This window comes from Momordica charantia, assembly GCF_013281855.1.
Source record: "Momordica charantia cultivar OHB3-1 chromosome 11 unlocalized genomic scaffold, Mcharantia_2.0 BLBB01000011.1, whole genome shotgun sequence".
Lineage (NCBI taxonomy): Eukaryota > Viridiplantae > Streptophyta > Magnoliopsida > Cucurbitales > Cucurbitaceae > Momordica > Momordica charantia.
The window spans coordinates 19,883,489-19,908,954 of record NW_028275159.1 but is presented as its reverse complement, the minus strand read 5'-3'; the positions used below and the strand labels follow the sequence as shown (position 1 = coordinate 19,908,954).

Sequence of the window (25,466 nt, the reverse complement as noted above, 5' to 3'; positions counted from 1 at the left end):
AAGTCAAAAAAGAGAGAGAAAACAGTGGGTCACAAAAACAACTCACAGATCACAACTGCTACTCCTAGGTCTCTACTTTCTCAAAAAACCAAGACAATCATCCAATACATTTCAATGGTTCAGATTTCTTTTTCTTTTTTTAGTTCAAAATAGCATAATTATTGCCACCCCATTTCCAGACTGTAAGGACCACAGCAAAATGCAGTTCATCATCAACAGGAACCCAAAAAAAAAAAAACAAAAAAAACAAAAAAATCTCAAATTAAAAAATATATAGAACTAAACTGGGGTGTTTTACCTGTCAGAGTTGAGTAGTATCTTTTTACTTACCACCATTAAAAGATGGACAACTATTTATCAATATTCATAAGAGTCAATCTTAAAACCAACCGAAAATTGAGATCTTTAACCTGCCCTTCAGGATCGTAGCTGTCGGATCTCAGTTTTGAATCGAATGCTGGTTTGAGTTTGTTGGATTCTGATATTATATTAATATTCATGGATTTCATCTCAAAATCAATGGGCAATGAGAGAAGTAGTCCATGTCTATTATAAATATTTGTTAGACCTCTTATCTTTTCAGCGGGTGGATCCTTTAACAGTTACCACCGGTATTCTATTTTATCCAAATACATAAGAGAGAGAAAGGAAGAAGCAATTAATAATGAGGTACATAGGTTATTCTCAAAACCAGCTTAATGCATGCACATGCAGCAGCAGCTGGCCGAGAGAACTGAATCTCAATTCTTAGAAGAAGAGTCCTGATGGAAAGAGAAGGGCAGTACCGTCTAATTACATCACAAACCATAAAAGACATGAAGAAATTAAAAAGAAAAAGAAAGGCTCTTCTTTTACAGACATAATTAATTAAAACACAGTGTTTTCCAAGGTCCACCAAGGAAGCCCCTTGAACACAGAGACACGAGGGAGAATAATATTGGATGATGATGCAGAGGGTAAAATGGTAAAATACTGAGAAGTAAAAGGGCAGCATGGTGAAGAAAGAGAGAGATGAAGTTGACCTAAGTCCTAACCATGGTTGGTTTGGTAGGGTTAATTAGTGAAGAGAAGAAGCCAAAAGGGAACCCAAATATCTCCCAATGGCTCACATGCAAAATGCTTCAATTTTGAGCTCCATAATCCCATTAATGGACTCTCAAAATCTCATGGATGCTGAAACTGAAAAACTCATAAACTATCCTAATTTCTAATTAAAGAAAAAAAAGAAAAAAGTTAAACCAAGAGCAATATTTCTGCTCTGATTTACCAAAAACGGGGCTGTAACTCCCAAAGTTACACCCACGGTTAATCCTGATCTGTGAATTTGTAATTACAGAGGAATTGAACTAATTAAACTAATTAAACTAATTAATGATAATGCTCTACCCCTTGCCCCAGGGGAATATGTCAAACTGGGTTGGTTGATTAGACCAAATCACTATTACTAAATTAATTTGTAAAAAAACCAAAAAAAATGTTTAAAAGAGAGAGGGAAGAATGGGGGGCATCCATTGCCCCCCAACCCCTTTGAAAATTTTGAAAAATTTTGAAGAATTTTCCCTAGTTGAAATTTAATTACAGATCCAAAACTTGAGTGGTGGGTGGGATGCTATATTTTTGAATAATGTACAATTTTTTTTTTTTTTGGCAAACCCAAGTAGAAGAAGAAGTAGTGGTGGTTTTGAAAAGCTTCAGAAGAAGAAGTTGACAAATTAAAACGACAACGTATGTGCAGAGATTGCTTGATCTCACAATATATGAAGTGGGGGATTTGGTTGTCTTGATAAAAGGAACCATTTTGGGGAAGAAAAATGCATGATTTTGTTGGTTGTAATAAGAGCCCCTAAGGGGGGCTGGGGAAATTAAAGCCCATAATAATAAATGAAGAAGAAGAATAATGCATTGCAATGCATTGCCCAAAAGCATAGCATATCCCAAATGCTATGGATTTGGCTAAGTGTTGGTTGGTGTTAGAGAGAGAGATAGAGAGAGAGAGAGAGAATTAACCATGGTTAGGGCGAAGGTGGTTGGGTTTGGGTCTGGTTTGGTTTACTTTGGAGAAGCAAATTTGACTGACGATTTGTCTGTCTAGCGATGAGGGATCGGAGCAGGAAGAGCCATGGTCACGCCTGTGGGACAGCAAAAAACACTGTCAAAGATATTAGTACGTCTTTCAATACAATCACAACTTACATGACATGATACTTAGTTCATCGTAAATTTGAAAGAAGAGTTGAGTTACGTGAAAGAGTAAACAATTGAAATATCTTACAATTTACCATTTCTAAGAAATTTAGAGTAGTAACTAGAGCTTGGTTAAAAAATTATACTTTTGGTCCATGTATGATGCACGAGTAATGATTTAGGACCTGTAATAATTTAGTTTCTATAATTTGGAAATTTAATCATTATCGTGAGAAATCTTGTCAAAATTAAGTGTTGATTCTTATTATAGAACGATTTAGTATTTGTCAAAATTAACAGGGTAGGATTACCCTATCGTGTAAATTTGAAAAAAGGTATACTTAAAAATTTGTGAAACATAACATAATGGACCAAAATTGAAAAGTTTTAAAAACAACACAAACCTAATGGCAATTCGAATGTATCATGATCAAATCGTTACTTCAACGAAAATACAAGGACTAAAAGCGTTCTAGTCTTAAAATTTTTCTCTAGAGATAGCATAATTCTCCTCCTAAAGTGACTAAGCAACATTTCATATCATTTGAAAAGAGTATATAATTGAAAAATGGTGAAACGAAAGGACTAAAATTGAAAAGTTTTAGAAACAACCCAAACATAACATCAATTTGAAAGTATCATGACCAAATCGTTACTTCAACGAGGACCAAAAGCATTTTTTATTCTTCTCGAGAACCGACTAAGTATCATGTCGTGTAATTTGAAAAGGGTATATAATTGAAAAGCGGTGACACGAAAAGGAACAAAATTGAAACTTTTGCACAAATTACCTGATGGCAAGGTGGGGGGCGTGGGAGGGAGAGACATGGGAGGAGCAGCGTAGTGCTGAGGGAAGCTTGTTGCAGACGAATTAATGGCGGCTGAGTACTGAAAAAGGTGGTGAGGATACTGCACGCCGTAGCCGCCCTGCTGCCCCGAACCGGCGGTGAATCCGTTGCCGCCTCCGCCGCCGCTTCCTTCCCCAAATTGGAAATACGGGTAGAACGCTGCCGCCGCTGCCGCAGCTCCGTTCATTATGCCGCCGGGACCTGTTCCGTACATGGGGTACTGTGCAGTTGCCCCGCCGTACACATTGTAGTAGCTCTGCAGCCAAACAAAGACCATGAACAAAAAAACCAATCACGTGATAAATAAGAACACTCCCATTTTTGTTTTACCATACCATCAATGTTAGATTGACTTAATTCTACTAGTTCCATCTCACATTCTCATGTGTTATACTAAACATTGTAGAGTGAATCGACATTTTCGTTATATCATAAATAAATTGACAAAACACAACAATATCAATAAAATGTTTGAGCAAGATTTCAATTTCCCAATATTAAACTTATTTAAAATGGATGAAAAATTTATGTTTAATTAAATACTATTTTGATCTATACCTACTTTTGACTTTGGTTTATTTTGATCAAATGCTTTTGAATTATTGTAATTTTTGCTTATTTTAGGCTATTATACTTTCAAACCGTCTATTTTCATCATTCTGTTTTTAAAAAATAACTAGTAATGATTTAGTGTCTATTTGTAAAATTTTAGTACAATTTTTCTTAGTACAACAGGTGGGATGAGAGAATTCGAAGTCATGACCTCCGCTATCAAAGAGACAAGTATCAATTATCACTTAGCTGAGGTCATGTTGACTTTAACACAAAATTTATACCTAATGAAAATCTTTTAAATACAGATTTATGACTATATTTCAAGAAATTTAATAAATATTGGAGTGTCATACTAAAGTTATCACGAAAAAAATGAAAATGAAAAGACCAAAATAATCACTAAGTACATTAATATTATGAAAACACAGTTACTAAAGGCATAAAAGTTAAAAAAATACCTAACCTAAATATATATTTAAAAGTATAAGAACCATAGTGAATCAAATCCAAAATATACAATAATATTTAAACCGAACATTTATTTATTAAAAGTTAAAAAAATACCTAACCTAAATATATATTTAAAAGTATAAGAACATGATGAATCAAATCCAAAATATACAATAATATTTAAACCGAACATTTATTTATTAATTTAGATAATATTTAAAAACAAAAAGTAGTAATAAAATTGTTTTTTAAAGTAGTGGGGTGGGAGTGGGGAATTAGATGATTACAGTTGCATGGAAGAACGTGTAAAGAAAGAAACTGTAACAAACAAAGTGATTCACTGTTACATAGTAAATGTAGGAACAAAAACTGTCGGAGAAGACGACAAGAGACAGAAAAAAAAAAATACCAGAATGGGGTCTAAAAAATTAAAAAAAAAACTTTACTTTTCAACCCTTTGACCACTCTCACGAATATTACAAATTTACCATTTCTTTTTTTTTCTTTGTTTGGATAATTATTATTCTCGTTTAAATACACATATCCATGTCGTTGTTCTAAAAAAGTATCATTGGATTTAATTATTTTTATTTTATTTTTACTTGAAAGATATTTGAAGAACAGAAGAGATATGTAGAGAAAGGAAGGAAGTTTGTACAAACCGTAGGATAAGTGTAGTCGGGCGAGTAGGAAGAGTACCTGAAAAACAACGATTTATCAAGAAATTAGCCAACTCTTCATTTTTTTCCATTAACTTTTCATAGTTTGAATTTGATTTAGATTATACTATTATTTAGTACAATTTCAAATTCTATGCTATATAGGATAATAACTATACCTACTCTATTGACTCTTGATGAGTAGAAATGTTCTTTTGTCAGTAGGAGGGATAAATGTAGAAAAAGAACATTTTTTTCTTTTTTATTTTCTACTAAAGATGATCAATACTGACTAGTAAACACCTAAAGTATTGTACGACTAATTTTTAGTAGTCGTAAGTAGTAAAAATCATGCATATTGCATAATAATCATCCTTCATTTGAAAATACGTATTTATTTTAATTACTACAAAAAGACGAGACGTGAATAAAGCGATACATGCAAATGCAAATGCATGCATGGGGTAGAACAAAAGAAAAGGAGGAGGGCAAAAAGAAGCAAAGATTCATCAATGACACATGAGATGAAAACAAGTTTTGTAGCAACTTAAAGAGGAAATTGGAATTGAATTGTAGAGTGATTAAGAAGCAAAGACAACTTTTTTTTTTCATTTTTTTTTGTGGGTTTGTAATAAAGTAAAGTGAAGAGAGAGAGAGAGAAAAACATTGTTACCCATAGAGATTGTAAGGGATCCCTTGCTGGACAGCATAATGAGGAAAAGTTGCAGCTGAATGAAAAGCTGATCCAACATTCCCTCCAAAGCCACTCTGGAAAGAGCTCAATACCCTAAAATTCCTCCCTCCTCCTCCTCCTGTCAATTCCCATTTCTTTTTCTCTTTATTTTCCCACACAATTTTAAACCACAACAAAACCAAACGCAAATCAATTAATCCATCTAACTTTATAACAAATTAAATACCATCATTTATCACATGAAGTTTCATCTTGTATCGGTAAGCATCGAAGGATTGTTATTTGATAGATCTAAAAAAGCTGGGATTATTTTAATACCGTGCTTAGGCGTGGAGGGTTTGGATCTCTGGACGCCGAGGGAAGCAAGGTTGCAGTTGGCCCTCCGGCCGTCGATGACCGGAGCAGCGTCGACGCAGGCCCTCATCGCAGCCTCGGGCTCGCGGAAAGTGACCTGAAACTCAGGATCCATTTGGTAAGAGTTTTAGCAGAGATAAGCTAGAGACGTTACAAGGGTTTATCAAGATAGGACTTACGAATCCGTAGCCCTTGGATCGGCCGGTGGCCTTGTCGGTAATGACGACGGCTTCCAAGATGTCGCCGAACTGCTCGAAGTATTTCTTCATGGTGTCCTTGTGGGTTTCCCAGGCCAAGCCGCCGACGAAGACCTTGGTGTAAGTGGTGTCCCCAAACTGAGTTGCCAAGTTAGCTGGAGTCATGATCTTCTTCTATTCTTCAACAACCTAAAACAAACTCTCAAATGGGTTATAAATCTAAATTCAAGTTTTGGGTTTTTTGGCTTGGATGGATCGGAGGCGATGAGAGGTGTGGAGAGAGAGAGAGGGAGGAATGGAAATAATGGGAATGGAAATGGATCACAGAGACAATTAGGTCAGAGATGGAAACAAAAGCGAAAGTGAAATGGGAGAGAGGGAGGAGGAGGGAAAGAGAGCAAAAGTTAGAGAGGAGAAAAAAATAATGTTTAAATACTCTGGACCCAAAAGCTTAAATTGGTTCGAAGGCAGTACCTCTCGCTCTGATATCATGTTAAAGATAAATAAATCAATATTCAACCGAATATTTTAAGTTGATTGGTTCATGAAAATACTTGCTTTTTAACGGTGATGACCAAATCTTACTCTCACCACTATTAAAATTTTGACAATTCATTATTTTCTTTAAAAATCCATGTTTTTGAATTTTTCAAACTTAATTATCCAACATTTAATAGGGATGAGGACAAAGTTGCTTTCTATGGCTAAGGAGCCAAAAATTTTCTTTTTAATTTATATATGGATATATATCTCCACATAATGACACTTTTCATTGGCTAAAATCCTCGGAATGCAATCATAAACTTGTATTAAATGGTTTTTATGGGTATAAAATCTTATAAATAAAGATGAACATGATATTTTAAAAATATACATGAATTGAAACATACGTTTTTCAAATATGAAGAATAAATATTGAAATTATAGGAATCAAAAGTGGACTTGAAAGTACGTAATCCAAAAAAAATTAGCTGTAAATTTTGAGTTGACGTCAGCAAGAAGATACCTATCTATCGATGTAGATATAAATTTTATCCTTATAAAAACTAAAAAAAAAATGAAAATTGGAGAAAAAAGAGAAGAAAAAAGAGAAGAAAAAAAGTGAGAGGGAGGCAGGAAAGACCCTCTAGTAATACGGACGTGAAATAATAATATATACAGAGGAGAGAGGGCACCAAAGAGGCAGGCAGGCAACACCATCTTTTTCATTTTTATTATTATTTTTTAATTTAATTATGGGGGAAGTCCACGCGCGATGGGGGCGCGTGTCAGGATGTGGGTATGATTGAGAATGAAGGGGGAATTGGCGCACGCGCCATGATGGACGTGGGTGTGTCAGACGGGAGAGGGAGAGGGTGTATTATTATGTCCCTCATCGCTGTCACTTCGACTATTTTATGGGAATCCCGAAACGCCCTCGCTTTTTCTCTTAATTACCCAAAATGCCCTTTTCATCGTCATAGCTTAGCTGTTATACGGGACGGAGAGGGGAAACCAAACGGAACGGACGGAACGGAGGAGAATGGTCAACGGTCAACGAAATTTCTGATGGATATGGATGGGTACATCTGACCGGATGGGCCCCACCCGGGCCCAACAACTGGAAACTCGGGTCGCCCGGCTACCCAAATGGTCCAAATCCAGCTGTTTCCTTTCTTCTTTCCCACAGATTCCTTTTCTTCTCTTTAACCACTTTCCTTTCGTTTTTTTTTTCTCTCTCCAGAAATACCTTAACTCTAACTCTACCAAAATATGACGGGTGGAATATACTTTTAGTCTGAAATTTGAGTTTAAAGATGTAATTCTATTTGGTTCCTATGTGGTGGTATAGTTCTCAATTATTAAGAAATTTTGTTCAAAAAAGTCTTTAGAAACAAACTGTTGTGGAGGGACCAAGTGATATTGTTTGACGTATTAATTTTAAATGATATCGTGTTTGAGTTAAAAAAACAAAAACAAAACAGACAAAAGGAAAAAATGAAAAGACTGAACTCCAAATGAAGACTATCGATAGTGACTATCAGAACCAGGGTTTAGCCTTGCCACCTGGTTAGCGAAAACTTGCAATCTGGTGACCATCACTACTCGTGGATCGCGTCGGCAAATGCCAACTTCATGAGTGATAACTTGACTCTATAAACCTTTTAGAATCATTTCGTAAAACTTGGAAAATAAATTGTTAGTTTTTTAAACTTAGGGACCAAAAATTTATTTTATCCCAACGTTACTAAATGGAGGTACCCACTAAATATAAATGTGAGGTAGTATGATTTCTCCCATAAATCCAATGATATTAAATTGTTAGTCATATTGTGACAGGCCTTCCTCAATAATTTCTCGACTCCATACCCTATCCTTATATCAAGTTTGTGTATACCATCACTATTATTTATAATAAATGTAAACTGACGTTTTAAATATTCAACCTATAAAAGAGATTATTAATTAGTATATGTTGATATGTATATGATATACTATTTTAAATACGTTGCTATCCTAGATTTTAAATTAGTACTTTTTTTCCTCCTCTTCTTCTGCCCAAGGACCACTCAGCCATAGCTTTTGTCTAATTTATAACTCAATTTATGGTAACATTGTAGGGGTATCAAATATTTTCATAGAGATGAGGATTGAGGAGTCACTCGAATTGGCTTGGAACGAGGATTTTTTTATAATATTACTAAAGTTATAACTATCATGAGAAAACTCCAAACTTATTTTAAAAATAATGGATTCTAAAAGTTTTTAAATATAACACCACCTCACTGTAAGTCGTCTCCTCGAGGACTTATCGTCTCTTTAAGAGACAATATAGGTCGTGTATGTTAAGGAGAACGATACCCCAAGTATCTCCACAATGGTATGATATTGTCCGCTTTGGGTATAACCTTCACGACTTTGGTTTTGGTTTCACCCAAAAAGTCTCATACCAATTGATATAATTGTCGCCTGTTATATACCCATAATTATTCACTTCTCTAGCCAATGTAGGACTTTGTTTCAATCACCTTACAAACCCAACAGTATACGTATAAAAGAAAAAAAACACATTTGTCTGGGAAGTCGAGGATCACCATGCCGTTCAAACAGCTATAGATCGTGTCCAGAAGCAGTTATCACTACTGAAGTCACTGTCGTTGGCTTATCAATTTGAGTGTTGTTGGAGGGAGAGGGGCTTGGGTCGGGCAGCTTGAGGGAGAGGGTGAAGGTGGTCTCGCCACGAGAGAAAGAGATAGAGATAAAAACTAGGGCTTTCAAATATATTATTCCAAATATAATAAAACTATTTAAATATTTGAAATAAATAAACTATCTAAAAGGAATCGTCTCAAATATATTATTTTAATATAACAATTATATTCAAAATAATAATGCATGATAGACATAAATTATGATGAGGTTTTAATCTAAATGACATAGTTTATGCCACATTCAAATAATTTAAACATACATCAAATATATATAATTAAAATAAAAAATAAAAATTAGCAAATTGACCGATATAATTGGCATATCCTAGAATTAAAGACTTAAATTAAATAAATATAACATCTGAATTTCAAAGACATATTTTGGTCTTTAACTTCTTACACCGATCCATCAAATTTAGAGTTCAATTCATCTTTCATTGAAATCTATCTCCTTCAATCTGAATAGCAGTTTGCTATGACTATGGCGAATATTCTATTTTTTTTGGTGACAAATCTTCTCTTTTCGTTAGGGCAACAAAAGTAAACTAAAATAAATAGTGCACTTCGAAAAATCGCTAAAAGTCGTTTCAAATATTTTGATAGTTGCTAACTGAGAGTTATAGTAAACAAAATCGTCAAAATTATAATATAAGTCTCAATTTTATTTAGGATAGATATATGACCCTCCACAGGGAAAAAAAACCATGAAATCTAACTTAGATTTTCTTTAATTTTTTTTTTGAACTTTTAGATTTAGCAAAAATATCAAAATGAACTATAAATATAAATTATTATAATAAAAAGGCCAATATAAAAAAAACGAACAATATTATAATAAAAAGATCAATATAAAAAAAACGAACAATAATTTAGTGTTAAAAGTATTAAAAATTACTGCAACTAAATTTGGAAAAATGAGATTGTGTAGGATTATAGGACAAGACTAGAGGGTTTCTTTTTAAAAATAAAAAGTTAAATTCAACAGTAACAAATAATTAGAGGTGTTCAACAAATCCAACAACTCGACGAACCAAACCCAAACCGTAAGGATTTGGTTAGGTTAGATGAAGACATGGGTTGGGTTGGGTTGAAAAAATTCCAACCCGATCGAGTCGGTCGGGTCGGGTCAAGCGTTCACCATGTAAAAATTCGAATTGGTCCGACCCAACTCGAATAGCATATATATTAATATATATATTTTTTCTTTCCTTTTTGAAGTTAAAAATAATAAAAGTAATAAAACATGTGCTTCAATCTCAACCTTTCATTTTGTTTTAATCCTAGCCATCTATTTAATATCTAGGGTTTTGAAGTTTTAACTTTTCATCTCTCTCCTTCACAATCTCAGATCATTATCTTTTTCTTTCTCCATTTTCACTACCCATTTCTCCATCTTCCATTTTCTCCACCCTCTCCCTTCACTACCATAGCAGTCTGTGGGGAAATTGACTCAAATGACTTCCAAAAACTTTTGAAATGCTCAAATGACCCAACCCCCTTTAATTATGCCCAAATGACCCAGTTTTAACATTGATGATGTGTCAGAAGCAGGTGAAATGACCAAAATGCCATTAAATGTAACAGGTGACCGCTGGAATAATTCCCGGCCGAGGTAGAAAAATTCCCGCCCGAGGTAGCTTCAATGCACGGCAAAACCAATTTAATGCACACCGACTTGTACCTTAGTAATCAGTACATGCCATTACTAATCCCAGAGAACATATGTCCTTATCGTAAATATTCTCTCTGCACAATCCTAAAAAATCTGAAAAGTATTGTGAATATTCTCTTTAGAAGTTTCAAGATTTTGGGAGAAGTAGTTCTTTATTTTTTATGCTTTCTCCTTTTGCGCGTTAATCTTGCTTGATTCTACATTTGAACACATGTGTTTTTATTTGATCCTCGTTTGGTTTATTTTTGTTACAGTCGGAGTAACAATAACTATTGTTATTTTGTTTTAAACCCATATGTTCATTCCTCCTGCACTATGCATTCTAATTGTCGGGTTATTCTCGAGCGAGGTGATATGATTATCGGCCGAGATTCATGTTTTTGATGAACCTCGGGCGAGGTACTAAACTTTCTCGACCGGGGTCAGAGGTTTTCAAAACGGAATGTTTGTTAAACTTACCTCGGGCTTGGCTGTGTATTGAACTCCACCTCGAGCGAGAAAATATGTTTCTCGCCCGAGGTTGATGTATATTATATATATATATATATATATATTACATCTGTAATTGTCTTTCAATTGTGCTTTGTAATGCAGAACAAAATGGTACCCAATCGAAACCCTCATACTTGGTTACGCTGAACCCGTGTACCCCCGTCGAAGACGAAGAATATTGGATTTTACCGGATGACTACGTGCCGAGGACGATTAAGCCACCAAAATTTGTGGACTCTTACTGGAGACCGTCGCTGCATATTTTTCTTGATTCCATAATTCTCGGCCAAGTTATGGTCGACCCCGACCGTAAAATTCAATGAGCTACAAAAATAGAGATTAAAGTTTTGTACATTTAATATGGAGGTTGTTCTTTATTTCAGTTCTGCCAATATTCTCAGGCTCGAACTCGATCGAGGTAGATACCGAGGTTGGTATTTTTTTCAGTTGTGCAAAAAACCTCGAGCGTGAACCAGCTTACCTCGACCGTAAAATACAATGTTCTTCATAAATAAAGATTAGAATGATCCTAATATTGAAAACGCAGTCCTAAACTCCACTAGTAATTGATGTTTTGTCTCAATGTATCTAAACGAGTCCTTGTTAAATCATAGTCAATATACTTAAATTCATTTGTATTATCAAATTTAACTAACTTACGTACAAAATAAGAAAACAATTCTAATGGAATATCAAAAAATAGGTCTATTCGCCCAAAGTTGAAAAGCAAGTTGCCTCCTAAAGTATGCGATCCTAGACTGTGTTAGAGTATCCAATGCGGACCCGGTTACATCGTACTCAAAATACTTGACGCAGAAAATCCCACAGTCGCCACCGCCAATCTGCTGTGGTGCCGACGTAACTCGTCGAATCCACCATGGTTGGATCGGTAGATTGGGTCAGACTTTCATAACATCACATTTGAAGAGTATTACTGGGATGATGGTGCGCATTACCTTCAAATGATCCTCCATAGCATGATCCGTGGTCATTGAAGTCAAGGAGTCCCATACTACGATTTCGCCTTCCTCGAGGTCGATACGTACCATTACCCAGTGCTTGCCCCTGATGTTAAATGGGAGATATATGACGTCCACTTCCATCCACCTCAAAGGTTAGTCCGTATGAGTGCCGTCAGTATAACCCATGATGCTCTTGTCCCTCCCGTCCCAATCGTACTCGGCCGCTACTTTTGAAGGCAATGAACTATCAGATTGCATGCATGCATATAGACCATCCTTACGTCTGAAGTAGTTCTGTAACGTCAAACTTAACTCAATGAGTCATCAACCTATGCACTATGACCAATTTGAAGTTAGTGGATAAGCATGAACACACGTACCACAAGAACTAGATCGCCAGTTGTGAACTTCCGAGAACACAGGTCAGGCTGCTGCTCAAGCTTCTTCCGCACTAACATGAACAGCTCATCGACGACCTATGAATAGTACCCAATTTATAAACATGAACGTATACATATTTACTACATTTAGTGTGGTTAATGACCACTTACCTCGGTTGGGCACCAGTTACCTGGCCTCAATAGGTTGCAGAACCAGGCCTTATTCCTGATGGAGTATGCGGTCTTTCGCGTTGAACGTTTGTCATCGTCATCTAGCCAGACCTGAAATTTGTCATCCTCCTCTTTTGGAATATCCACAACTGGATTGTATTGTATGACCTTATGTCGTTTTCCGTCCACCTTCACTTCAACCGACGCACGCAACTTCCATGGTACTCTCCTTTCCCGATGTGGTCGCTGAATTTTGGGACGTGGCAATGGTTGTGATATGAGACGTACTTCGTCTGAGTCTACATGCTGTGATTGGTCTGGTACGACCTCGTCCGTCGCTGATGCACTATCGACGTATTGGGACTGAAAGTAAACTAGTTAGAACCTCGACAGATTGACAAAATGAAGTATATGATGTATGATTCGATACCTCTGGCGTCAGTGTCTGAAACTGGTTCGAGTCCGACTCAACCTCTTCCACGTTTCGAACCCCTGCGTCATCTCCTATGTTGACCTTCAGTACTTGGTGAACCTCTGGTTCTTTCGAAACATCAGATGCATTTTGGACCTGGTGAACCTTTACCATGTCGACGTCCATGTGGCCTGCTCCACCAGCATGACCGCCTACTTTGGCTCTTCGCATTTCAGCAGGATCGACTAGTTGACCCTATACATCAAATGACATATCACACCATCCAAATTTTAAAAAACATACGGGAATACAAAATTTAATAAACTTATCTACTTACCCTGGCAAGTCGTCGCAAATACTTCCGTATGGATTTTAACTCACCTTCCACACCCTTGAGCCTGTTTTACACGGCATTGATACACATGTCCAACCTTCCTAACCGCTTATACACCTTCTTCTTGATCTTCTTCTTCTTTTTCTCTTTCTTCTTATTTGTGCCTTCTCCGTCTTCAATATCATCGACCGGTGGACATTCGATCATATCGTCGTGGCCCTCGCATGCGGGTCGCAGACTTTGGAGCCCTTCTTCATCATTTTCCACATCATTGGATGCTGGTGGTTCGAACGTCCTATTAAAAAATATCGTCTCTGATTCAGTTTGTTCCAAGCTCTTTGCTCTGGCCTGCACGAAATATGATATCACTGAGGTGTGGTTCGAAAACAAGTGCATGATAAAGTTAGTCACTTACTGTTGTTGACTGGAATATGTCTCTTTCCAGCATCAGCCATCCTATCGAACGAACACACCTCCACCGGAGCATGTGGGGTACCACGTCATCATTAACTTTTATAGCAACTCGTCCATCCAGGGACGATATCGTCTCATACCCCCACACCTGTATAAATTATAGAGAATGTTAGCAATCATTAGTGGGTCCAAATAAATATGGCAATTATATGATATTTATTTACCTGAAACACCCACGGGAAACCATACAGACTGTACGCTTTCCTCAACCTCCCATCATCTGTCTTACTCGTCAGTGCTCGTTGAAGACTTCTTATTGTCTTGTCAAACGATATGGATCCGCAGTCATAGTTACAGCAAACTTCCCAATCATCTACTATTCCTAGCAAACTACTGTCAAACTTCAAACTTCTCTCCCGTCCATGAAGTACTAGTTCCACGAAGTACACAATTGAGGCCTTCACCGCGTCCCAATCATCATCAAACCGTAACATTTTGTACTTCTTCTCCAAATTGGCCAAGGTCAGGTTTACGTCATCATCGAAGTACAATGTTCTAAGCTTGGCAGGAAACGTGTCTTTCCTAACCTATGCTCTCGAATATTTTAGGCCGCTTATGAGGTCAAATTCTCTCCAACCGAATGACACGTTACTCCCCAACAAGTTGAAACTAATGGTGTCCGGACTACTATTTTCTAGCAATACCTCCCTAAGTTACAAGCTATGTATTAACGGCCCATTAAATACTAGATCCACATCAATGAGATGGTCAAATACAGTCTTCCTAAAAAGACGAAGCTGACGGGGGGTAAGTTTCTCTTTAATATCCTGGGCTGTCTTTGCTAGGTGCGACAGACAAGACACTTGGGACGAGGCATACATCGCGGTAGGGACTTTCGGTACCATTTCCATTTCCTAAAAGTAAATGCAAACAAACATGCATACTGAGATTCAAACAAACAAAGTTCAAACAACGAAGAAGTGTTCTCTGTTATTTTTCTCGGGTTCGACCTCGAGTGAGGTTGAGCCCGAGGTATTGAAAGATGTTCACCTCGAGGTTGGTAATTAAGGAGGCTCAACCTTAGGCTCAACATCGAGGTTGAACATCTTTCAATATCTCGGGCCCAGCCTCGCCCGAGGTCGAACTCGAGAAAAATAACAGAGAGCACTTCTTCTTCAACCTCCCACCCCACCACCTCAAATATTTTAAATGAACCGCCTACAGACATATTTCGAATAAACCTCACACCTTCACACGCAGAGACCATATCGACATAAAAACACACAAAAAAAATCAAGAACAAAGAAGGTAGAAACATCAATCAGTTTTCCTATTTTTTGAAACACAGAATACATGAGAAACGAAACCTAAATTGATGCCATATTAATCATTAATCATGTATTTGTTCATCCGAACACCAGAAAACGTAATCGACGGAAGAATCAAACATTGAACTCCTAAACATAGTTGAAAATTGAAGCCCTAACTTTCAATGTGATGGAAAAGAACAAAATCTAATAGAAATCGAACTTACCTCGAGCGATTTCGAACGGAGAAGGAGAAGATAAATGGAGAAGATGATGGAACTGTGTCGATTTCAAACAAAGAAGGAGAAGACGAACCGCGCGATTATGACCTACCCTCTCACAGTACCCAACTAACCCACTACTTTTAGCATTAATGATGTGTCAGACGCAGGTGAAATGACCAAAATGCCATTAAATGTAACAAATGAACGTTTACATAATTCCCGCCCGAGGTAGCTTAAATGCACTACAAAACCAATTTAATGCACATCAAGTTGTACCTAACCAATCAGTACATGCCATTACTAACCTCAGAAAACATATGTCGTTATCGTGAATATTCTTTCTACACAATCCTAAATATCTGAAAAGCTTTGTGAATATTTTCTTTGGAATTTTCAAGACTTTGGAAGAGGTAGTTATTTGTTTTTTATGCTTTCTCCTTTTGCTCAATAATCTTGCTTGATGTCTACATTTTAACATATGTGTTTTTATTGGGTACTCGTTTGGTTTATTTTTGTTACAGTGGGAGTAGCAATAACGTTTATTATTTTGTTTTAAACCCATTTGTTCATTCCTCCCGCACCGTTCGTTTTGAATTTCTGGTCGTTCTCAAGCGAGGTGCTATGATTCTCGAACGAGAATCACGTTTTTGTTGAACCTCGGGTGAAGGACTGAAATCACCTCGATCAAGGCTGCGTATTGAACTTCACCTCGGGCGGGAAAATATATTTCCCGCCCGAGGTTGAAGTTTATTTTATATATTCTTCCCATTTCTAATTGTTTTTCAATTATCGTTTGCAATGCAGAACAAAATGGTTCGCCTTTTTGTGATATATGGGGGTCAGTGGAATCAGACAGGCATTGTATACGAAGGTGGAGTTATGGGTGGGTTAAATGTTGATGAAGGAATAACATACAGAGACCTTGTAAGTGCGATCTTTAGGATGACTAGAATAAATCCTGATCTTTTCAATATTGTTCTACAATGTATCTACAAATTTGAGTACCAAGTGCCAAACTTTTATATATCCGATGATACTAGCCTTGCTTTTTACCTTATGGGCCCTCTACATCCCTTCCAAGTGCCTTTGTATGTATCCGTTGTACCAAAGGAAAGACAAGGTAGTGGTAGTAACTCACGTGATGGTACATTATATCCCCAAACCGAAACATTGGCTTCATTTCCATGCCAAGTAGAACAAAACGTTCCTTCTCCTATCCCACTAAATCACATGCACTCACCTATAGATACTATCAACCCGCCATGTTCTGTACAATTTATGACTCCATTGACGGACAATATTGTCCCTTGCAATTTAGGCGACGATGAACAAGAACACTTCGGGCAGTGGGATGATGTTGGAGGTGATGAGGACCATGAGTATGAGAATGAGGATGATGGCTACACAAGAACTGAGAATGAGTATAAGTACAAGGATGATGAAGCTGAGGACCCAGTTTGGGGCGGTGATCCATCCCCAAGAACACCTGTTGTGGAAGTACAGTCTGTAAGTAGGAATGCCCCTTGTGCAACTACTAATGGTCAACATGCGTCCTTAGAATAGATGGATACAATTGGTAATGAGGATGGTTTTGTTCACGACATTGCAGTTGGCAGTGTTTTTCGGTCTAAGGATGAGTTACGATTTAAACTGGCTGTTTTTGCTATCACCAAGAATTTTGAGTACAAGGTTAAAAAATCTACCACGAAGTTATTATCTGTTGCATGCACGGAAAATGGGTGCAAATGGGCCCTACGTGTAAGAAGAATCAAAGGTTCGAATACCTTTCTCATCTCAACGTTTTCTGAGAATCACAGTTGCGAACGATCGACACTGGCACATGATCATCGACAAGCTGGTAGTTGGGTAGTGGGTCAGTTGATAAAGTCAAACTTTGAGGAGGTCAGCCGTCGTTACAGGCCTAAAGATATTGTGAATGATATGCAAAAGAATTATGGTGTCAATGTCCGATATGAAAAGGCACGGCGAGCGAAAGAAGTCGCACTGGGCCTATTGATGGGATCGCCTAGAGAGTCGTACTCTACTTTACATAAGTATGGAGAGGCTCTGAAGGCCGTGAATGAAGGAACGGTTTTCCACATGAAATTAGAGGATGACACATTCTTCAAGTACGCATTCATGGCCTTAGGATGCTCGATTAGGGGTTTTGGAAGTTGCATACGACCTATACTTGTGGTTGATGGAGCACATTTGAAGGGGAAGTACAAAGGAGTATTACTTACTGCATCCTCAATAGATGGCAACAACCAAATTTACCATCTTGCATTTGGTGTTGTCGATAAGGCGCGTGATGATTCATGGACTTGGTTTATCGAGCGGGTTAAGATTTGTATAGGTGACATAAATGGTTTGGTTTTTATATCTGACCGGCATCAAAGTATCACGAACTCCGTGGCAACGGTGTTTCCTGATGCAGCACACGTCACATGTATGCATCATTTAGCGATGAAATTGAATGAGAAGTTTAGAAACGAGGGAATGCAAATAATTTTCGCTAAAGCAGCAAAGGCGTTCAAGATATCAAAGTTTCGATACTATTGGGGCCAACTAGCCGGATTCCCAGGAGTCCAGAAATACTTGGAAGACATCGGATTCGACAAGTGGGCTCGTGCATATCAACCTGGAATGAGGTATAACCAAATGACCTCGAATCTTGCTGAGTCCATGAATGCGGTACTTGTTCATGCTCGTACTTTGCCAATAACAGCTATATTTGAAAATTGTCGAGCTCTATTACAACAATGGTTTTATGAGAGGCGGACGGCTGCCTATAGTTGAGGAACAGTTCTTACTGAATATGCAGAAATTATTCTTAAAAAAGAGGCAGAACGAGCTCGATATCATCATGTTAGGCCAATTGATCGGTTCGAATTCGAAGTGCATGATGGTACATCCAAGGTAAGTGTCAACCTGAATAGCAAGACCTGCACGTGTAAACAATTTGACTATTTCGAGATTACATGCTCTCATGCCATTGCTGGGGCGGTTTTTCGAAACATTAGCGTGCATTCATTATGTTCTGATAGGTACCAAATCGAAACTCTCATACTTGGTTACGCCGAACCCGTGTACCCGCTCGGAGATGAAGAAGATTGGATTTTACCGGATGACTACGTGCCAAAGACGATTAAGCCACCAAAATTTGTTCCTCGTGTTGGACGTTGCCAAACTACTAGAATACCATCGGCCGGGGAAGTCCGATAGGTACACAAATGCGGGCGATGTGGAAACGTTGGACACAACCGCAAGACGTGTAGGCAACCGCTCCGAACAGAATGATATGGTTGTTATTATAGTCGAAACTATGTGTGCTATGTAAATATTACTACATTATGGTTTTGCCGGCGTTAAAATGATGTATTTTGTAGGTTCAGAAGTAGACTAAGTCAAGAATAATTCTTTTCAGCTTCTGTCATGTTCTGTCAAAATTCTCGGTGCTTTCTCGGATGAGGTGAAGCCCTAGGTAAGCTCATTGGCAGGTTCTGTCAAAATTCTCGGTCATTTCTCGGGCGCGATCTCGGTCGAGGTCGAACCCAAGGTTGGCACATTTTTGTTGATTCCATAATTCCTGGCCGAGTTATACTGGACCCCGGCCCTAAAATTCAATGAGCTATGAAAGTAGATATTAAAATGAATAATATATTGAAAAATAGTTCGTATACTTCGTCACCAAATAGAGATAATAGATACTACGTTGCAAAAGATTTTGTACAAATTATCACCAAATTGCCTTATTAGACCATAGCTAGAAGGCAAATTGCCTCCTAAAGTATGGCATATTGTTTTGCCTCAATGTTTCTAAAGAAGTCCCTGTTACATCATATTCAAAATACTTAACACAAAAAATGCCGCAGTCTCCACTACCAAACTGTTGCGGTGCTGAGTAACCCTACGAATTCGCCACGGTGTCATTGGTAGGTTTGGACGTACCGCGATGACCTGAGATTTATGCAATAACGATGGGATGACTGTGCGCATGACTTCCAGTTGCTCCTCCAATGATGCATCTGAGGTAATTGCTCTCAGGGAGTCCCAAACAACGATCTCACCTTCAACGAAGTCTATGCATATCATAACCCAATGGTTGTTGTTGACATTGAAGGGTAAATAGACAGCCTCCACCTCACGCCACTTGAGCGGGTAGTCCGAATGACTTCCGTCAATGTATGCCATGACGGTACTCTCCCGCGCATCCCAGTCATACTCCTTCGCCACCTGTGCTGGAGTGACATTCTTTGATTTCACCAACTCATATAGACCATCAGTTCGACGGAAAAAGTTCGGTACATTTAATATGGATGTTGTTAGGCATAGATAAGAAATAGAGAACAAAAAATGGAGTAACAGAAAATTACGTGGGACGTACCGACAACACAGTGTCTCCAGTGGTGAATTGGCGAGAACATAAGTCAGGACATTCTTCTAGCTTCTTCCGCACGAACATGACTAGTGAATCAACACCTGCAAGTATCACCGTCATATTAAAAGTAATAAACACAAAACAATTAGTAATTCCCAGCCTCTACCATTCAAAGCCTATGTACCTCATTCGTGCACCAGTTGTTCGGCCTAAGTAGATCACGACTCTCATTTACCTCCCTAAGCAGCAGACAATGAATTAGTGGCCCGTTAAAGACAAGATCCACATCAAGCAAATGCCCAACTGCAGTCTTCCTAAATAAACGAAGTTGACCGGGGGTAAATTTCTTCTTAATAGCCTCGGATGTCTTCGCTAGGTGCGATAGATAGGTGAGCTGGGACGAGACATACAACCCGAGAGGGACCTTCGGTACCAAATCCATTTCCTATAAGTAAATACACACAAACATTTACACTCAGATTCAAACCATCAAGTTTACACTGAACTAAACCATATATGGTCATAAATGAACACTGTTTAACAACTCACTAAATAATTCGGACAAAATATATATTACTGTTAACAAAGTTTACATTCTGTAATTTTCCTCGGGCACAACCTCGGGTAAGATCGGGCTCGAGAAATTTCACAGAATATAGACTACACAAAAATATGCAACGTTTGTAAGCTTCTGTCATTTTTCTCGGGTTGACCTCGGGCGAGGTTATGCCCGATGTATTCAGCTTAGTCTGAACCTCGAGGTAAGCTCGAGGTTGGATTTCTTTTAAATACCTCGGGTTCAACCTTGCGCGAGGTCAACCCGAGGTACTTGAAAGAAATCCAACCTCGAGCTTACCTCGAGGAACCTCGAGGTTCAGCCTCAAGCATCTAACGAATACCTCTGCTCAACCTCGCCCGATATCGACCCGAGAAAAATGGCAGAGCTCTCCTCCTTCTTCAACCTCCCAACACACTTAGAACGGTTCCCTCCCACATACCTCAAAACTCAATTTCAGGTCAAAAATCAATTTCGGCAGAACAACAATGAAGGAAATCACAGCAGAACAACCTCCCAATAATGGAACAAACAAAATAAAGTAAAATCGGACAGCGAAATCACTCATTCATGTACATGGTCAACAAGATACAGTGCTGGTGTTCAGGAATCAATGGAAAAAAAACCCATTCAACATGAAAAAACGTAGCCCTAACCCCACGGAACAGTGGAAAAATTGAACTTACCTCAAGCGATTTCGAACGGAAACGGAGCGGGAGAAGACGACTCACGCGAACGGAGAAGGAGAAGACGACTCACGCAAACGGAAAAGGAGAAGACAAACGGAGAAGGAGAAGAGGAACGACGACTGAAAACGGAGAGAAATTGGGAAAGTTAGAACGGTCCAATTTTTTGAATGAATGGTACTATAGTAATTTCGCTGCCTATAAAAATTAATTTAATATTCAAGTGGGTCATTAGGGCACAATAAAAGAAAGAGGGTTATTTGAGCATTTCAAAAGATTTTTAAGGTCATTTGAGTCAATATCCCCAGTCTGTGCGTCGCCGTAGCTGTGAACCTCGTCGCCGCCCGTGAAGTCACCACTGCCGCAGCCCGTGAATGTCGTTGTGAGTTGTCACTGGTGAGTCCCGTCGTTAGCAAATCCCACTATTAGTAGATCCGTTTATCCTGGGCCGTCGCAGATTTGTCTTTCGTCGGTGAGCGAGTTGCAGATCCGGCGTGTTCCTTGGTGTCGTGAAGCCGATCTGAGTGACTCAGTAAAAAAAAAACAACCCGACAATCCAACCTAAAAATTTTGGGTTGGTCATTCATTTCGGGCCCGTCGGTTCCTAAATATGGCCAACCCGAAAATTTAGGTTGGTCCCAATAATACCCCTAACCAGATCCAACACAATCCGTGAACACCCCTACAAATAATTATGTAATCAACACAAAATAAAGATGGATAATTAGAAGAATTATTTAAAAAATATTTAAGCAATCCTATCATCCAATCTAGCAAAATAAATTAAATGTAGTTAAATACTGGGCAAAGCGAGTATAGCTCAATAGCGATAATTGACATATATCTCCAACCAAGAGGTCGTGAGTTCGATCCCCCACCCTCCTATGTTCTACTCAACAAAAAAAAAAAAACAAAAAAAATTTACATTTCTGTGAGACAAGATATGACTTAGGTTTTTGCCAAAAATCACTAATAAAACATAGAAATTTTGGGTGTTTCATTTTTGCCATTGTCTGAGAAACTACAACACGACGTTGCACGACTATGTAAGCGATTTTTTGACACAATGAAAGAAAAAACGTCCTCGATTTCAAGAGTATGATTGAGTATTTTTGCTTGTCAGTACTTGAGAGTGATATGATAAGAAAAATCGGAATGGTTCAACGTGATAAGGATAATGACATAGAAGCGACATTGATGACTATGAATAGCTCAACGTGTTTAGTTTGCTGTAAGAATTGTCTATATAGAGCTTGAAAAAATACGTTCAAATTACTTCAATGTAATCTTTGTTGAATTCGAAACTTTGTAAAGGTAATAGATGTTGTTTTAATAATGATCCTTTGATTTTTACGTCCTCGACCCGCGGAATTGTGATACCCAGCAATATTCGTGGCGTTTTTTGGCCTTTCGATGACATTTAGTGTTGATCGACACCCACTCGAAGCTTGATTCGTGATACCCACCCCTTAAGGCATCTGTTCGATGCTTAGCCACAGTTGAACGAAAGTCGATTTGAGTTACCCATTCCTTTTCGGCGTAGGACCAGCAAGCTCGGGCCCCTTCGAACTTGTTTCTACAGTGTTCAAACCTCTTCGAAAGTGACTCAACCATAACCCAAGTGATTTGGCGTGAGTTTGTGGGTAACAAATCACCTAAACTTGGTTTCGATTAAATTTAAGTGTTTCTAATTCGATTATAACCTGAAACGTAATCTCGTTTGTTTTATAAACCTTTCAGCAAAGTTGAGGAGCATTATGATCTAGATAGTAATTAGTAGTTTCTTACTTGAGGGGATTGTCTTTTTGTGTGTTGATATGAACTACTTGGTTGCTTGTATGTCTTGGTTGATTTACATTCTTGTTACTAGTAATATTGGGTGAATGAATCTATTTAATTTTGTATTTGTTGATTTGATTTTTGAAAACTCGATGTGGTGGGTTATTACTTGATGATAAAAGTATGTTGGCTTATTGTTAGGGTGCTGCTTTGTTTTTCTACTTTGCTTATGATGAAAACCATGCTGAAGATTATCTGTTGTGACCATGTGATGTGTTAAAGTATGCAGATTGTTGTGGAAAATGTTCTGCTTGTGTCCGTATGTTGTGGCATGCCAAATGATAAGTTAGAGTTAACGTTGTTGGCCTGGTTAAAGGTTATATTCTAGAATCATAGATGGAGGCTGGGAGTTAAATGTAGAGTTGGATGTTATAAGAAGAGATTAGATGAGTGTCAGGGCCCTAGGTGTAAAAGGTCGGGGGCTGATACGTCACTTCTGGGTGTCGAGGCTTCGGATGCAAAAGGCTGAGGGTCGATATGCCCAGACTTGGTAAGGACGAGTGTCGAGGCTCCGGGTATAAAAGGTCGGGGGTCGACATGATGGGTCTAATTGTTGGACTAGTATTGGGCCTTGATGTGTTGGCGGTCGAGGACCATTATGTTGAGTAGTCGTCGAGACCTTGGATACAAAAGGCCAAGTGTCGATGCATAGTTCAAGGCCTTGGATTTAAAGGTCAAGGGTCGAATACCAAGCGTTGTAGAGAAGTGTCGAGACCTTAGGTAGATGGTCCGAAGTCGGTACGACTCGAAGGAGTAAGTCTTGGAGAAATAAGAAAGAGAACTAGTGAATTGTATAATGTGAGGATTGAGTTTGACATGTAGCTGCGTGTTTAGTTAATTTATGTTTAAGTTATGTAAAAGCATGTTATATTAATGAGCATGCTGTATGATGTTTTTAAAAGCATGTTGTTTGTGTGTGACTCTTTAGGTATGAGTTGCTTACCGGGTACCGTTGTACTCACCCTTTATTTTTTCCTCCAGATTTGTAGGTAGTGACGAAGCACATGTGTATGGTGATGGGGCGGAGGAGACTGAGAAGAAAGGCCATAGACCAACCAAGGAATTTAGATAGTGAGTCATTCCTTGTTCCTCTACATTTGTTTGGTAAGCGATCCTTGAGTTAGGACAAGATTACTATACTCTAAACTTAGAGTTGTACTCTCATGTAATGTAGAACAAGTTATGTCCATGGATATAATAACTACATGCAAGTTGACCATTCACAAGTTGTTTGAAATTCTAGCTTCGTTAAAAGTCCGTTTTACTCCTGTAATTACATCTTAAACCTTTTAAGTATCATTAGATCCTCTAATAAACAATTCGTTTATGATCCAACCATAAATTAAGTCATTCTCGGGCTATTGAGAGGGTGAGGCCTCATTGTTCAAGTTTCGAAATCAGCACTTAAAGGAACTACTCATCTACTTACCCTATAATGAGAAGGAGTCGAGTTTGTGAGATTGTGTTCCCAGCTCCTTTTTAGTCACATCCCCAAAATAGTAGGCTTATTGAATCGGCTACAAGAACCACTTTCACCCATGTAAATCCAAAAACATGCCCTCATAGGCAAGAGTTCATGAACCACTCACGATTAAGATCGAGTCACATATAATCATTCTGTAAAATACTTATCTTACCTTTTAACGGATTTACAAAAAAAGATTAAATATTTCTTGGTCCAGTCTCTTATACAAACTCATTGTATATGATAACCCCTACCAACATGCTTATCCCTGTACTATAAACTCTTTAGGTTATAGCTTGAACACGTACGATCCTATTGTATGTCAACTACTTACTATTCAAGATTACATTCATAACGTTGGATTGTCATTAAAAAAAAGTTTAATAATTATTAAATACATCAAAATAATCGCCAAAGCGAGCATAGCTCAGCGGTAATTGACATATACCTCCAACAACATGTTGTACTAAAAAAACATAAAAATAATCAAATATTTATTTTTTTCAATAAACAATAAAATATTTACTAATTACGGAGCCTTGGACATAAATCCCAACAACTTTATCAAAAAAAGTAATAAGACATTAATCGCTGAGCTATACTTAATAAGATATTTATAAATGTTGACACTTCAGCGTCATATCCCTCGATCGTTGAACTCCCAACAAAAAGAAAAAAATTAGATTACGCTTTCACTTGATTTTTTTTCTTCTTTTTTTTTTTAATAATTTAACTCAATTGATTAATATTATTTTGTTTTAAATTTTCAAATGAGGTTGAGAAATCATCTTATTTTGATTGTTGTATCTTTTTAAAAATACTTAGGTAACTAAATTTATTATCATTTAGAACTATAAATTTTTGTAACCAACTTTCTATCTCAATATTTTTTTTATTACTATAATTTCGTAACTGTGATTAATTAACGTCGGATAATTACTTGGTTTGAAAATACAAATTAAGGTAATTAATTCGAATAATTCCAATTAATAAGCATACACTGTTTATTAACATAATTAGAAGCTACTATCATTTTCAT

At 37.7% G+C, this 25,466-nt stretch overlaps 2 protein-coding genes across 5 annotated transcripts; one reads left to right on the top strand and one right to left on the bottom strand.

The window, feature by feature from the left end:
- Positions 1 to 643: 643 nt before the first annotated feature.
- Positions 644 to 6,362, bottom strand: LOC111023991 (RNA-binding (RRM/RBD/RNP motifs) family protein). 4 transcript variants are annotated; one of them, XM_022301540.2, is made up of 6 exons: positions 5,924 to 6,362; positions 5,709 to 5,841; positions 5,370 to 5,508; positions 4,700 to 4,736; positions 2,976 to 3,288; positions 644 to 2,129 (listed from the first exon to the last, which is right to left on the bottom strand). In XM_022301540.2, exons 1-6 carry the CDS (start codon positions 6,104 to 6,106, stop codon positions 2,089 to 2,091), a joined length of 846 nt encoding a protein of 281 aa, XP_022157232.1. In that variant the 5' UTR covers positions 6,107 to 6,362; the 3' UTR covers positions 644 to 2,088. The 4 variants fall into 4 exon arrangements, with proteins under 4 accessions (XP_022157232.1, XP_022157233.1, XP_022157231.1 ...); XM_022301541.2 differs by having other exon boundaries at positions 644 to 2,149; positions 5,924 to 6,361; XM_022301539.2 differs by having other exon boundaries at positions 644 to 2,149; positions 5,370 to 5,532; positions 5,924 to 6,360.
- A 10,701-nt stretch (positions 6,363 to 17,063) lies between these two features.
- On the top strand, positions 17,064 to 18,299 carry LOC111023994 (uncharacterized). Its single transcript, XM_022301545.2, has one exon. It carries the CDS (start codon positions 17,064 to 17,066, stop codon positions 18,297 to 18,299), a length of 1,236 nt encoding a protein of 411 aa, XP_022157237.2.
- The last annotated feature ends 7,167 nt before the right edge of the window (positions 18,300 to 25,466 follow it).